Below are 15700 nucleotides of genomic sequence, written 5' to 3' on the forward strand. Positions count from 1 at the left end.
GGGGAGGGAAGCAAGGGCAGAGGGAGAAGGAGAAGCAGACTTCCCACTGAGCAGGGAGCCCAATGTGGAGCCCGATGTGGGGTTCGATCCCAGGACCCTGAGATCATGACCTGAGCCGAAGGTAGATGCTTAACCGACAGAGCCACCCAGGTGCCCCTGCATGGGCCCTCTTGACTCTAACCTTCCACTGCTGAGCCCCATGCAGGGCAGAAGAGCCAGCTCGCCCTCTCCTGTCAAACACCACTTTCCACAGGAGCGCAGCCTTTGGGACCCTTGGTTGTGGCCAGAAGGTCGAACCAGATACACCTTGGGATGCGCGGCCTGTGGAAGGTGCCCCTCGGCAGCAGTGAGACTGTCTGTGGGGTCGTGTGTATGATTTACAACTTACTGAGGAACCTGCAAGGTCTCCTAGGGGTGCCAGGCAAACAGAACTGGAGGCTGCAATTACTTTAACACCGCAACCGAAATGCTTCCGGGAAATGTCACTCCTCTTCTGCCTCGTTTGCAGTGTTTGGAGAGTCCCCTGCACGGTCTTGGTGGCGCAGTAACTGAGTCAGGGGCAGGAAGCTTAGCAATCCCAGCACCAGCAGCTCATAAAGAGTTACTATCTGTTTGGAAACCAATTGCCAGAGCCAGGCCGATCCTCAGATAAACAACTGCTATTGGACAGGGGCAAGAGCTTCAAGGGCTCCAAAGAGATTGTGCTCATTAATTAGCCACTGCAGAAAGATGCCAACAGTCCAATCGCACGGCAGGTTCCCCCAGGGCTGGGGAACGAGGGGTACTAAGAAGCTTTCAGAGATCCAGATTAGACATTTCTTCAGCTGGTGATCCTCCCCCAGAGATAAGAGCTTCTAAAAGTGGCCATTCTCCTTGTCCTAAGTTCATAGGACTTTTCTGCAGAAGATCCGGGAGCACGTGTGCATGGCCATGGCACAGACCCCAAAAGGGAGGGCGCACAGAGCTTCTTTCAGGACTAGATCAACGGAAGCCGGCCTTTCTCCTGAATCTGACGAACCGTGCAAACGGTGGAGGAACAACTTCCTATCTCCCTACGTCACTGGCAACAAGTATTGTTAATGTTTGTGTAGTGTTTTATGTTTTACGAGGTCTGTTCATAACCATTATCCCGTTTATTCTGCAAAGTATAGATGAGAGGCATGGGAAGACACAGCAAATAAAAGCTGGCCATGCTATGTTTTTTTAAGTCAGATTCTAGTATTTCCCGTTCTACCTGCTCCCCCCCACTCCACCCCTTCTCCTCTGCCTCTGCTAATTCCCTGCTGATAAACCCAGCTTTTACCTTGGCCTTTTTCACTTTCTGAAGACTTTGGCCAAGATTACTATGCTGAGAAGAAACACAGGATTCTTGTTTTGAAATGTGCTATTAAGTACAAGGCTCATGATAAACCAGAACAGTGAATTAAAAAGTTCCAAATCCTCTTAAAAGATCCTGTGTTTCACAATTGGCTACAGATTTTAAAAAATAGATCTGGCCATGAAATCACTGTTCTTCGGGCCAGATAAGCAAGACTGCACTAACCAGGACAGCCTGGGAGAACGACTTAGTAAGTGTTCATAAGTGTGCACTAAAATGCAACCGGCGGTTAATTTACTACAATGCTTCCTAACCTTATCTCTCTTGTTTCTCCGTGTTGCCTTTCCTCACCAGTATGAGCAAGGACCATTATCTTCTCTTCCCAGACATATTCAGATAAGCTCAAATCCCTTCTAGGAACACAGATCATGACAGCATTGATTATCAGGAAGAAACTAGATGATCCTAACTTCTTAGGTTAGAGACCCATTTTGGGGGAACATCAAATTCCACAGTGCGAGGCCAACTCAGTCATTTCAACAAAGTCAGGGGGCAAAAAATTACAACCAAGCTCCGATGGTTATTTATATAAAAAGACGTCCTTGAAGAGCCTAGAGCAACTCATACCAGAAAACATTACAGGATAAAAATACTCTGTCTCCTTGATGAAGAAGTAAAAAACCTCAGAAAGTGCACAATGAATTTTTACAATTCACTCTGGGTGTGAGTATAATTTTCCCCATCACCAGAGTGGATAAATACAGGTTTTTATCCTCTTACAGATCCCCTAGACTGCTTGAGATGTGAATTATACCTTTCTATATTTGGAAGGGGATAGAAACATGGAAACCTGCTACTGTTTATTTTCTAAAGCGTCTCCATGAATAGGATCCCCAGAAGCTCTATCTGTTTGCAGACATTCATCAGCAGGAAAGTAAACACACCACCAGGCACACATTTCCCCAGGGCTGTTTCATTCGCAACTACAGTTCTGGTTTTCGTAGCTGCTTTGTCTAAATATTTTTGGGATGATTCATTCATGGTTTCAACATTTTGAATGGCGGCGGGTATCCCCGACGGTCCTGACATACCAAGGCACAGAGCGAGGCAGAGAGGAAAGGAAAGAGTCAAGGTGGTACCTCGTGTCTCCATCTGAAAGCACCCCCCTGTGCATCAGAACTAGGCTTCGCCCGGCAACTACTGGCAGCGAGTTTCCTTCTTCTCTGTAATAATAAAAACTCAACATGCTCGGGGCTCAGCAGGGGACAGCAGACTGGCAGAGCCCGCCCGGCCCTGAAGGCCCGTGACTGAATCAGCAGTGAACTGCACGCTGGAGTTTTCCATAGGACCATTCACACTGGGGCTGGGAAAGTCACACTGGCCTCCCCCTTCTCTGCTGACCAGCAGAAATGCCCAGGCTCCACACTGCTGCATCCTCCCCACCCCGGGACAGCTCCCTAGAGAAAAAGTGACTTTCTAGGAGCATGGGATCCAAAGGGGGGGGGAACCCCAAACATCCACAAAGATGCAGCCAGCAGCACCGTTTTTAAGAGTGAAAACATGGAAACAGGGGGATGGCTAAGCAAGAGACTGAGTGTCATTAGAATAAAATACCACACAGCTATTTAAAGTGATGAGCATGCAGATGGGGGTGACCCACCAAAGTGCCAGCCTACAAAAGGTGGCAGAACAGCACACACAGAAATGGCAAAATATGTAACATTATAGGTAAGTCAATGAACAAAAATAGGAGGTGACTTTGTGGTGGATCAGAGTTCAAATTCTCTAGGTTATTTTTCTCCTTATAAAGGTATTCAAGGTAGTAATACAAATAAAAGACTACAGAGGCAGACCAAATACTTTAATTTTCGGATGAGGCAGATAAACCTTTTTCAATGGTCTTGAATCAAATGAGTGATCCAGGAGTTCCTACCCCTTCCCACCTCACCCTCCAAACGCAAGGAGGAAAATGTGAACACATAAAAATGAAACACTTATTAAGCAAATGGTTCAAGGATGCTTTTCTCAATTTCTTCGTTCAAGGTCACGGCCAGCAGAAGGCGTGGGGCTGACACCATGACCCCGGGCACACCGAACCATTTGCCGTCCTCAGGTCTGTGGACAAAGGGAAAACTGTCTCTGCACATTATTTTCTGAAACTCAGATTTGCAAGCATACACCTACTTTGGGAAACGAAGTTGGTTTAAAATAGGCTAGGGAGAAAAAGTCCTTCCCCCAAGCTTATCCACATGCACGTTTCTCTCCTCCCCCCTACACAACGGAACAGAGAGATAGACCTCCGACGATAAAAATTGATAAAAGGGGTGCCTGGGTGGCTCTGGCGGTTAAGCGGCCGACTCCTGACTTCAGCTCATGATCTCAGGGTGCTGGGATAGAGCCCCACGTTGGGCTCTGCACTGGGTGTGGAGCCTGCTTCAGGTTTCTCTCCCTCTAACTTTGCCCCTCCGCCCCCTGCTTATGCACGCACTCTCGGTCTAAAAAAAAAAAAAAAATTGATAAAAGACTAAAAAAAAATCAGCCAGGGGTAAATCAAGGACAGAATTCCCTTTCAATAGCCTAAAACTGATGTCTGTATTATGGCTGCAGGCTCCAGAACTTAGAATGGCCGCATTCTGACACACTCGACTGCAAGTATCTTTTCCACCTTCGGAGGAACGGTAGACTCTTCATAACAGAAGCGTGTCAGGCCGAACACCCTGAGCCCCAGCAAGCTCGGGGTTTGAACATGCAAGGCCACACTGTGCATCTCACTTGTGGTCGCGTGTGCCCCGGAGAAACAACAGGCCCTAGTTTCACAGTACTTTTCATTCTCTCTCTTTCTTTAAAGATTTTATTTATTTATTTTAGATGGGGGGGAGGAGCAGAGGCAGAAGGAGACAGAGAATCTCAAGCAGATTCCCTGCTGAGTGTGGAGCCTGACGCGGGGCTCGATCTCAGGATCGAGATCATGACCTGAGTGTAAACCAAGAGTCTGACGCTTAACCGACTGAGCCACCTAGGCGCTCCTCACAGTACTTCTCTATAACTAGACTTACTTCTAGAATAGTGATTTTTTAAGATTTTATTTTTAAAAATTTTTTTTATTTATTTGTCAGAGAGAGAGAGAGAGCACAAGCAGGGGGAGTGGCAGGCAGAGGGAGAAGCAGGTTCTCTGCTGAGCAAGGAGCCTGATGCGGGACTTGATCCCAGGAGCCTGGGACCATGACCTGAGCCGAAGGCAGATGCTTAACCGACTGAGCCACCCAGGCGCCCCTAGAATAGTGTTTTAACATTTTTATTACTATGAAAACCTGATCATTTACTTGCCTTCTTCATTTTTTTTTTCTTTTAACCTTCCAGCTCACTTTTTCCCTTCTAGGAGAGCAATAACCTAAAATAACTGGAGGAATTCTGCATGTGCGGAGCTTCAAAGTGTCTAGATCCTGTGACCATGTTTTAGAGGTGTGGCTCTCCGCTCCTGTAATGGGCCCTTGGCTCTCTATCAGAAAGCCCATCGCCAGCCCTGCTGGAACACTGTCCATCCCTCAGGTGAAGTGAAGCAGAAAGGGAGCAATTTCAATGAAGAATTAAATCTGCTGACCCACTTGGGTAGGAGAGAAAAACTGCTCTGCTGGTGGATAAATGTGGTTGAAAGGCCCCATGCCACTGTAGTCGGGACCGGCACTTGATATAAGGGGTGGAGTCCTGGACCCCAAGGTAGACCTGGGTCTCGGGCCCGTTCTTGCTGGGTGACTATGGGTAAAGAAAGCACTTTACCTCTCTGGTCTTAACTTTCCTCGACCGTTAGAGGAAGAAATTGCGACATATCACGTTTTCAGGAATCTTCCAGTTTTAACATTACAGTAGGAGGAAGGAAGGATCTAACAGTTTCTTCCTCATCAGGCTATTCAGCAAGCTGACAGTTATTTTATTCAAGTCTCACAAACAATCCCATGGACAGGTATTCATACCCCTATTATGCAGAGGAGAAAACTGAGGCTCAAACAAGTCAAAGGACTTGCTAGTCCCTCAACGAGTGACTGGGAGGCCAGGACCAGAACCTGGGAAGTCCACCTCAAATACAACACTGAACCTTGAGTACTGTTTACATACAAATTTGGGAGACAAGCATCCGGTATTCTATAGCCTGAATTCAAAGACTTCCTTTATGGAAAAGTCAACTCCCTGGATTTTATTTTAACATTCCTTTTCTTTTGGGGGGTCCTGGCTCTTTGAATCAATGGGTGTGATCAAAGAGCTTTTGTTTAATTTGGAACATATTCTTTGGAATGAGCTGAAGGTCTGCTCTCTTTGTCCTTTTCTCTAATTCCAAAGCATTGCTTCTGAAACACCCTCCCCACCAAATGAAAAGACAGGCTGCCTGGGTCTTCCTCATAATTATACAAAGAATACATATTTTTATGGGGATCTGTTTACATATAACCCTTAGCTGGTGGAGAAACCCGAGTAGCAACGGAGGAGAAAGAATCAGAAGCCAGTGGCCTTTAATATATACACTCGAGGGGCACAAAGTCCGGGGCACAGAGATGACACAGAGCAGAAAGCCCATGGGCTCTGAACGAGTGCCTCAAAAGCTGGGAGTTTATCAAGTTTTGAAAATGAGGCTTTTCTCCTGCCCCCTTCGCTTGGGAAATGGAAGGATAAACACCCCCCCTCTGCAGGGAGGCAAAAGGTTCCACCAAGGTCCCAGGGAAATCTGAGTGTGTGAAATCTGTTTGCTACTTTGCCTTTTTATTTCCTTTAACAGGGACCTTGAGCAGGACCGAGAAAGGCGCCTCTGATTTCACAGCTCAAGTGTGCCCGAGGGAGGACATACAGGAGGCTGCTGGGTGAGGCCCGGCCTTGTACCTACGGTGGATCTCAGTGGTGCCACCAGGACCAAACTCACCCTGTCCATGGGCCTCCACCCCCGTTCCAAGAACCTGCACTTCGAGACCCGGCCTGATCATCACTTTCACTGTAGCTTGGCCCTGGCAGGCAGGCTCTTCCTGTCCCCTGGTAACTCCACTTCCACCTCCTCTGGCTCTCTCTTCTCCTCCTTCCGCCTCCTCCCCTGCCCCTGCCTCCCACAGTTCCCGGTACACTACAATTCAGCAATGAGCTCTTTGCAGTCATTTCCGTAGCCATGCCTAGACATTTAATAAGGACCTGAGTTCACATCCAGGGCAGGGACCAGGCTACGACCTTGGATGGCAGGTACCTCGTGCCAGGTGCTAAGGTTACCTTTACTTCAAGAGGAAGCCCTCTTCGCGTGCACAGATGATTCTAGAACTTGTTCCATAAACTGTGGTTCATAATGAATGCCGACGGTGCACATACTGATTTCTTCTAAGTCTTTTCTGTTTACAAGTCCAGACACTTTTATGCATTTCAAATTAATATCTTGAATATTTTTCCTTTGTGGTTTCCTGTGTTTTCCAAATGTTCTTCAATAATCAGGGTATTAGAAAACATTTTAATAAAATTGTTTTTTTTTTTTTTTTAAAGTAAGTTAAACAGCCAGGTTTACTCAGGGCCCAACGGGTTGGAAATAAAACGATGTTGTGATGCCATCTAGTGACACAGAGGCAACAAAGCCAAGATAAGTCTGAGAATTTGGAACTACCTGGGGCCAGTGAGTCCTCCCAGGCTGGTGGGGGGCTGGTGGTGGGGAGGAGACGTCTTTCTTGTTTCCCAGAATCCTTGAGGTCCCCAGGGGAAGGCGGGTGTTGTCAATTAGAAACGGGCAGGGGGCACCACTGTCCGCCCCCACTGCCTTACCTTCTCCTCCTTGGAGAAGGGAGCTGGGGACGGGACAGGCTGTGTAGGGTGCCTGCCATCACGGGTGTGGAGCACCCGAAGTAGCCCGCGATGCACCCACACACCTGACATGTGGGATACTTCAGGTCCCGCACTCCGCAGAGGGGACCATGGGAGGGGCTGCCGCACCTCCCAGACTTGCTCTGCCGTATTCAGGTCACCCCCATGAGTTAAATTCAGCAGAATAAACAATCCCTTCTAGAATCTCAAGACACAGAGCTGAAGGCATAGGCGTCGACCCTGTCAACGGGCCAGGTGTGACCGTGGACACCCACTCTTTGCAGCAAATCACACTGTTTGGAGTCTCGCCCCATCACCCAAATTTGTCATGCACTCTTGCGCAGCAAAGCCAAGGCAGCAGGAATGTTCAGGGAAGCTATGAAAGGTGGCAAAACGCTGGTGCCCTTCTGTCATTATGACAATAGAAATAGGGATTTCATCACCCCTTTCTCTAGCCAGAGGACTCAGGGGTCACCAGATGACTCCCATCTTCCATGGAGTTCAGGTGCCACTTTCCTCAGCGTCTCTCCCCTCTCCGGCCCTTCTTCCTTTTGGTCACAGAGTCCCGTTGCTTCTACCTCTTGCCACCTCTGGGGCCAGCAGCTCCGCTCCACCTGCAGCATTTCAGGGGCATCTGGCCAGGAGAACTGCAACAGCCCCCTCTTCAGGGCCTGCCTCGCACTGCAGCTCTTTTTTTTTTTATTTGGTAGGTATAGTTGATCAATTCACTCTACTTTTTTTTTTTAAGATTTATTCAAGAGAGAGAGAGAGAGACAGAGCACGGGGGCGGGGGGGGGCAGGGCAGAAGGAGAGGGAGAGAGAGAATCTCAAGCGGACTCCACGCTGAGTGCAGAGCCTAACATGGGGCTTGAACTCAGGACTCTGAGATATGACCTGAGCCAAAACCAAGAGCCCATTGCTTAACCCACTGAGCCAGGCGCCCCTAAGTCACTCTAATTCTTAAACTCTGGTGACTTCCTTGTTCTTAGGATCTATTCCAAATCTTTAATGTGACTTATAGACGAGTCCTTCTAAAATCTGGCCTTTGCCCATTTCTCCTGTCTCCTCTTCTGGGGTACCTTCACATCCCACATTCCTGCCAGCATACATCACCCTGATCTCACACACCCACCCCCCTTCGCCATCCTCCTCCCCCCATCAAGTCTCAGCACACATCACATCTCCGGAGGGGGGAGCTTCCTTCACCCAAGACCAGTCCGGGTCCCTTTTTCAATCTTATTCCCCCAGCACCCTGCTCTGCCCCACCTCAGTTACCTGTTGCATGCCTGCCTTCACTGCAGGAATGTGAAGGTCTGGGGCTGGGGTCATGTGGATCTTGTTGACCTTGTTTCCAGCTGCAGCTCTGGGCCAAACACAGAGCCTGGCACATTAAGGCAGCAGCTGAGAGTCCTCATTGAGAACTTGGTGTGAGAGGCAGGCGAATGCAGGTTCAAATTCACTAATCACCTATGGGACTTGGTACAAGGGGCTTAACTTCTCACTGTTGCTCCACAGATATTTAATGAATGACTGAAATAATGAATTAGTGACCCAAAATGGCACCTGACATTTTATTTATTTATTTAAAGATTTTACTTATTTATTCGAGAGACAGAGAGACAGAGAGCATGAGAGGGGGGAGGGGTGGAGGGAGAAGGAGAAGCAGGCAGGGCTCCCTCCCAGGACCCAGGGATGATGACCTGAGCCGAAGGCAGACACTTAGCCGACTGAGCCACCCAGGCACCCCAGACATGGTTAATTTTAAAACCACATGAAAGAACCTTCCATCTTACTTAAGTAAATAAAAATGAAAGGAAAAACCTAAATTTTAAGGGTACATCACAAATTCTGGTAGAAGTTTATTTGAGTTGACTGCCTCCTTGGTAGGTGGCCTGTGCATCACAAATATAGGATTCGAGTCCGATGCCCAGCGAAGGCAGAGAAAATAAGCAACTAACAATTCATAACCTGGAAGAATAAGACATTAAATTGCCATTTACTGTAGCAAAGTATTGTTTAATAATTCAACAGTCATTTCTTATAATCCATACAACTAAAATCAACAGTTTCTAAATCCTTAACATGACTTACAGACAAGCCCTTCTAAAATCTGGCCCCTGCCCATTTAATTTAATTCAAATATTTAGTTGGAAAATGGAATATAATTCAAGTATTTTGCAAGGATAATTACTGTTTATTTTGATAACATGAAGCTTGAGGTCAATGTCAGCCACGCTATTAACAAAAAGGTACAGCGCACTAGAATACAGAAGACTATGAGGGCTTATTGACCTTTCCAAAGGACGTAAGGCGGTAAAAAAACCCCACATCACAGACCATACCTATTTTTGCAAAATGATGCATCCATAAGGCAGAGGTCTTCAAACAAGGCACTCAAAAACCTTCCAAGGGGTGCAGACACAGGCAGCTTTAAGGAAATGAATGATCAGATCCTCAATTTCTGTACATATTTTTCCTAAAACTGGTCGGCCTGAGATGCTGCCTCCCCTTCCTCAGTTTCCTGTCTCCCACTACATGGAAAAAAAAGCAGAATCTCATCCATCCTAAAACCTCCACATCCTCTAACAAACAGACAATTCAAATATCAGTATCTGTGGGTCTCCTTGAATGAGGCACCACGATGGGCTTCCTATTTATATAAGAGTCTAATAAGGGTGAAGGATGGCATTAGAAATGGGGCTGTTTGGGGCCACACTGGGCTGTTCCAAATTCAATTATATGTTTAAAAATATACTAATAAAGAAATATATGTAATAGAATGGAATGGGAGTGATGTGGCTTTTATATGACTGCCTTTTTTACCCCCTGATTATTTCCAAAGACTATTACTTTTAAGCTAGAGTTGTGTGACAGCAAAGCAAATAAACACTGATTCAGGTACGTAAACACAGCACTGGGCTTTCTTTGTGCCCTTTCCTTTCTCCTTCCTTCCCTCTCTCCCCACCCTACCTCCATCCATCCATCCATCCATCCATCCACCATCCTCCAAGAATTAGAAACAAGACGGTTGTCGTAGGGATGCCTAATAACACATTTGCTGAACTGAAAATGGTATCAGACCTTCATTGGTTGAAAGCAAATCTGGTGAGGCTGATTGGTTTAACAAGAAGGACTGGCTTTGTCAACTGGAATACAGAACAGACATTTTACATAAGTGAAGAGCTACATTTGCAGCTCTAAGGTCTTAACAATGAAATATTTTAAAAAGCAGATAGTTTAAAATAAGCATTTTACCAAAAAAGGGGAAAAAAAGGATACTGACAAATGTTTAACATTGCTATTTTAATTATCTTATCTCTGTCAGGAATATTTTGGGTTACATAAGTTGCCTCTAGGTAAAGAGGAACAGGTTTAATGTACGGTTTTGGGAGAAGTTTTGATAAAGCCTTTTGAGTGTACTTCCCAGGAAGGAAAAAAAATAAATGTTTCTAAGGGCTGAATAACAATTCCTTTTGTAAGTCAGGTAATTTCTAATCATTCTCAATACAATTGCAGAAGGACCTAACTGATTTGTCAGTTTTTGGCACAGAACTTAGAAGGAATTCAAAGAATTAAGTGGCATTATTATAACAAAACTGCTGCTGTCCCATGTTCATGGCTTCTCAGCACTTCTACCTCTAAAAATGACAAATAGGCAAAAGAGGTGATACTGAACTTTCTTATTCTAGCAGTGACTATTATTTGTCCATTTATTTGTAAACTAGCTTTTTAAAAGCCTGCTTTCCCATTATAAGTTGGAATTTAAATGCAATTTTCGTTTCATAATTATTTTGGTAAATAACAATTTAATAGCACTGACGATTTATCAACATTTGTTTGGACCTACTGTGAATTAATAATAGCCGGGACATAAACTTAGTCTAGGAGAAATTATTAGTAACTCAATGTAGGAGAAATTTCTTTTAATACTCATGATACCTGGAAAAAGGCCTTAAAATTTATGCAAACGTATACACGCACACCTATATGTTACAGAGATGCACAATGAGGTGATCAATAAAAGATTTCAAGTAACTAAACCGATTATAGCAGAATAAAATACTGTGGGGGGAAATAAATGGAAAAACAAGAGTTCGAGGAAAAAAGAAACAACAAAAATTCTAGCTATTAAAGACAGCTTGCTCGTGTCCATTTTTAATGGAGAAATGTGGTTATAAAACTCCTGTGGCCGCGGCGGGGCGCCTGGGTTGCTCAGACAGTTAGGCGTCTGCCTTCAGCTCAGGTCATGATCTCAGGGTCCCGGGATCGAGTCCTGCATTGGGCTCCCTGCTCCACGGGGAGCCTGCTTCTCCCTTTCCTTCTGTCCAGACCCCCCACTCACATTCTCTCTCTCTCAAATAAAATCTTAAAAAACAAACAAACAAACTCCTGTGGCTTTAGATTCCACTGCATACATATAAACAAGTGATTTTTAAATGTCAATAGTTAACAACACACCATTGGTTTTCATAATTTCTGGGAAGTACACCAAAACGTTTTTATAAAGACTTGTGAAATGGCCATTACACAGTTCCCCTTTTCTCTGTCACAAGAGGTAACCCGCTTTACCTGAAGACTCAAAGCGTTGGGAAAACTGAAATATTCTCACATCCTTTGCAACTATTTGACAAGAAATTTCTGTGTCACCTTAAAATGTATGAGTGCACGTGTAGTTTTACAAGATCACTTCGCAGCTAAGTGAGCGAAACATTTTATGGCCACTGTTCTAAGGGGCTTGCACTGGGGAGGGGTTTAGCTTGGATCGATTGATCTGATGGCTTTCAGAAGTTCTCAGGGGTTGGAGCTGTATGTTCTGATCATTTCCTCGGGTATTCTTGACCCTAAATGGCCACCAAGGCCAATGGAATTCGGGTCCAGGATGTTGGGGGTCTCCCCACTTTTTCATCTTGTGTGGGATGGTATGATCCCAGGGTCTCTCTGGGATGTTGCAGGGAGCCAGGCTATCCCCCCATCACCCACTCTTCCCCTCCTGAGCACTGCTTGGGAGCACTCCCTAACCTCAACTTTTATCTCTGTCACTGTCCCTCCCAGGTGGGGCTTGGCTTAGGAGATACCGAACAGTCGGATGTTTCTGACCCACAAAGCACTCCAGCTTCTTGCCAGGAAGCCCTACTGCCTGCCATTCCATGACCAAGGTTGAAGGGAGATAAGGGGCTCCTCCATGTCCTTGCAGCCCCACTTTTAAATGGAAAGCACAGTAGAACTGTTGAGTGGTGCTGGTACTGTGTACATTCTAATCTCAGTTCTAGCATTTACAAACTGTCATCAGAGAGGCAAGCTAGTAAACCACTTTGTGCCTCAGTTTCCTTACCTATTAAGTGACGATAACAACAGAACTATCTCCTGAGATTGAGAGCTACATGCAACACTGAGCTGGCATACAAGAATGTAATAAATGAAGCTATTATTATTATTAAATGCAAAATTTAGAATTTTAGAAGTGAACTCAAGAAAAGACAAGGTGAGAATCACTAGACAGGATGCTTCCCTCAATGGAGTGCTACCCTAAAACCTCCTGTCCCGTGTCCCTGGATTCTGCCTTTCAGCCAAACCTGGTCCCAACTGGCAGCAGCAGCCTATATACTCTGCCTCAAAGGAGGCCGGCTGCAAACCAAGCCACGGAGCAGGAGACCGACCCCTCCAACACCCCCCCTCCCCTCCGGCTTGGGGCTTGCCCCCAGAGACAGGGAGTGCACACAGGAATCCTAGTGTTGTCACAGACAGCTGCCAGGATTCTGTGCAAATCTTCCACGCACAGCACAGACCTCCTGCCCAGAACGTCCCTCTCCTGCGATGGCAGGGGCACGGTGGGCTGAAGAGGCCCAGGGCAAGGAAGGAAACTTACCTGAAGAGTGATGGGACAAAGAAGGACCGGTCTGGCTTAGCATCGACTGCATCTGGGCTGCCTGCGTCCCCAGCTGCTTGCTCCGCACCACAGCCTTGATCGCTTGCCATCTGGAAGGAGAAAAACCAACCAGACCTTTGGTATTTAGTGGCATCACTAGCCTCAGGATATTTTTAAGCAGCACTCACTAGTGATACAGTTTTTAATTAAGCCTGCAGGGGAGCAGTCTTGCATGTTTAGGCTCCAGGGTTATTGCACCAACAAGTCATTCAAATGCTTGAGCACCAACTTTATTTCCGGCAGTGTTCTAGAGATGGACGAAACAGCAGCAAAGGAAACAAAATCCATGCCCTCAGGGAGCTTCGCATCCTGCATCCATGGTTTTGTTAAAGGTTCCCTGTGTCTGAGAAGCTGTGGGAGGTTGGTCAAGGTTTATAGTGACAAGAAACTCTCCCTGCATTCCTGACAGGTTATAAAGTGCTCATCCTTTTCCTGGCATCACTCAAACCTAGTTCAAACACAACAGCAACCTGGGGTATAAAGCTGTCTGTATCAGATTCTTTTATTTACCAAGATAGATTTCCATCAAATTATTTTCCTACTCAAGAATCTTCAAGAGATCCCTATGATCTAAAAAAAAGTTCAAATCTAAACCCATCTCCTTGGATTTTAAGACCCTTTGTTATCTAGTAACGGAGTCTGCAAACTATGGCCCACCACCTGTTTTTGCAAATAAAGTTTTATTGGAATGCAGAGTTACCCATCTGTTTACATATTGTCTATGGCTGCTTTCCTGCCACAACCAGAGTTGAGCAATTGTGACACAGACCATGTGGCCTGAAAAGCCTAGAATATTTACTACCTGGCCCTTTCCAAAAATGTAGGATCTCCTACTAATCTACTACTCCCTCTACTTTAAAGAAGAAAAAATAACAGTAAGAATAGAAACTGACTGGGGCACCTGGTGGCTCAGTCGGTTGAGCGTCTGCCTTCAGCTCTGGTCACGATGATCTGGGGGTCCTGGGATCGAGCTCCGCATCGGGCTCCCTAGTAACTTGGTGGCAAGTCTGCTTTTCCCTCTGCCCCTCCCCCCTGCTTGTTCTCTATCAAATAAATAAATAAATAAAATCTTAAAAAAAGAATAGAAACTGAATTATTATTTACATGCTAATTGTTTTGTAAGCATTACCTTATTTAATGCTCTCAGTAATGCTGTTAGACCACCCCTATGATCACTGCTTTTTGAGATGAGGTAAGTGAGGCTAGAAAAAGTTATATAGCTTGTTCCAGGCTACATAACTAGTAAGTAGTAGGACCTGGATCTGAAGCCAGCAGTATGCACCCCAGAGCACCTCCTGCCCTTTACCATCACACCATGTAGCCTCTCAGTGTCCTTAGGCATATTATGATCATTTCAGGTTCTGTCAGGGTTCATAGTTCTCTCTTTCTGGAAGTCACTACCCACACATTTGCTGGACATGACATCTCTGCCCAGCTTGCTGAGAATCAGTCTTCAGAATTCAGCTTAAATGGCACGTCCACAGAGAAGTCCACTTTGATTACACCTATCTCATCAGCTCCCCCCACCCCCATTCTCTTTGCCTTTTATTTTCATTCTGCTTATTGTTTAGCTCAAACACAACAGTTCCAAGTTCATCATGGCCGAAGCACCCAACACACAAAAGGTGCTTACTGAGTAAATATTAATTGAATGGAAAGCTGGAAGAAACCAATGGCCCAAGGGAAAAGAATCAGCTAAAAGTGATGCAGCTGGTTGGAAGCAGAGCCTGTACTAAAGCTGTTTTTCCTAAATCAAGTCGTGTTTCCTTCCCGGTGAAGGGCTTGGCTTTCAGTAACAACGGAAAACCCCTCCAGAGTCCAATTTCTGTTGCTCCCAGTCTCCGATCGATCGCAGAGTGGGCCACAGTGGACAGGCGCAGGTCCTCATTCCTGTTAGGCTCACCCAGGGATGTTTTCACTCAGTCGGAAAACAACAAGGCATACAGAACACTTTGTGCCCCAGAGCACAAGTAAGGACTTTTGGAGGTGGGGAGGAGAAGGAATCCAGCTTGAGGGGAGGCGTCCAAGATGGCAAAGTGCTGACCTGGAGGCCTTGAATTCTGAGTGGCATTATCACGTCACCCTGCAGCTTCCCTTAGGGGTGAACTGGACAGTGAGGAGAGAACTGAGAGGGAGGGAGGGAGGGTTCCCCCACCAGCTCTCTACAATGACTGTGAGAAGCCAGGTGGTCATCTTGTTTCTCAACACCCAACAAGGGTGGTGTCCAGTTGGTGGCAGTTAGATTTTTCAGATTAGAGTGCAAAATATTTCCTGAAAACAGAGATAACCCCATCCCCAGATCAGAGAAGCATAAACCCAGGCACGCAGAAATACTCAGTAGTTTTTATTTCATCTCCTTTATACAGATTTAGTTACTTTTCCATGGGGATTGTTGTTAGCAAAGCACAGAAATATTTTCAAAATTAGCAAGGTAAAGTCAGACAAAATCCATCAGAAGAGGACGCTACCTTTGACATGTGGTATTTAAGCCTCGGGCCTTTTGGGCCTTTTGCTAATGCTAAGTCTTCAAGGCTGAGTCTAGGACATACAATGATAAAACAAGGTGACCAATTTTTTTAAAAAAGGACAACCCTAAGGAAAACAGCTCCTGAGAAAGCCAGACATTGTTTCTAATG

At 45.8% G+C, this 15700-nt stretch overlaps 1 protein-coding gene across 2 annotated transcripts in view; it reads right to left on the reverse strand.

The window, feature by feature from the left end:
* The window catches only part of CASP7 (caspase 7), a 28539-nt gene that overhangs the window by 9498 nt on the left and 3341 nt on the right, over nt 1-15700 (reverse strand). For both annotated transcript variants that reach the window (XM_006744475.3, XM_081823490.1), the window contains exon 2: nt 13005-13114. In XM_006744475.3, the coding sequence (XP_006744538.1) occupies nt 13005-13114 (110 nt within the window). The remainder of the gene's footprint in view (nt 1-13004; nt 13115-15700) is intronic.

The sequence above is a fragment of the Leptonychotes weddellii genome, chromosome 6 (genome assembly GCF_054177405.1).
Source record: "Leptonychotes weddellii isolate Sample4059 chromosome 6, ASM5417740v2, whole genome shotgun sequence".
NCBI classification, from domain to species: Eukaryota; Metazoa; Chordata; class Mammalia; order Carnivora; family Phocidae; genus Leptonychotes; species Leptonychotes weddellii.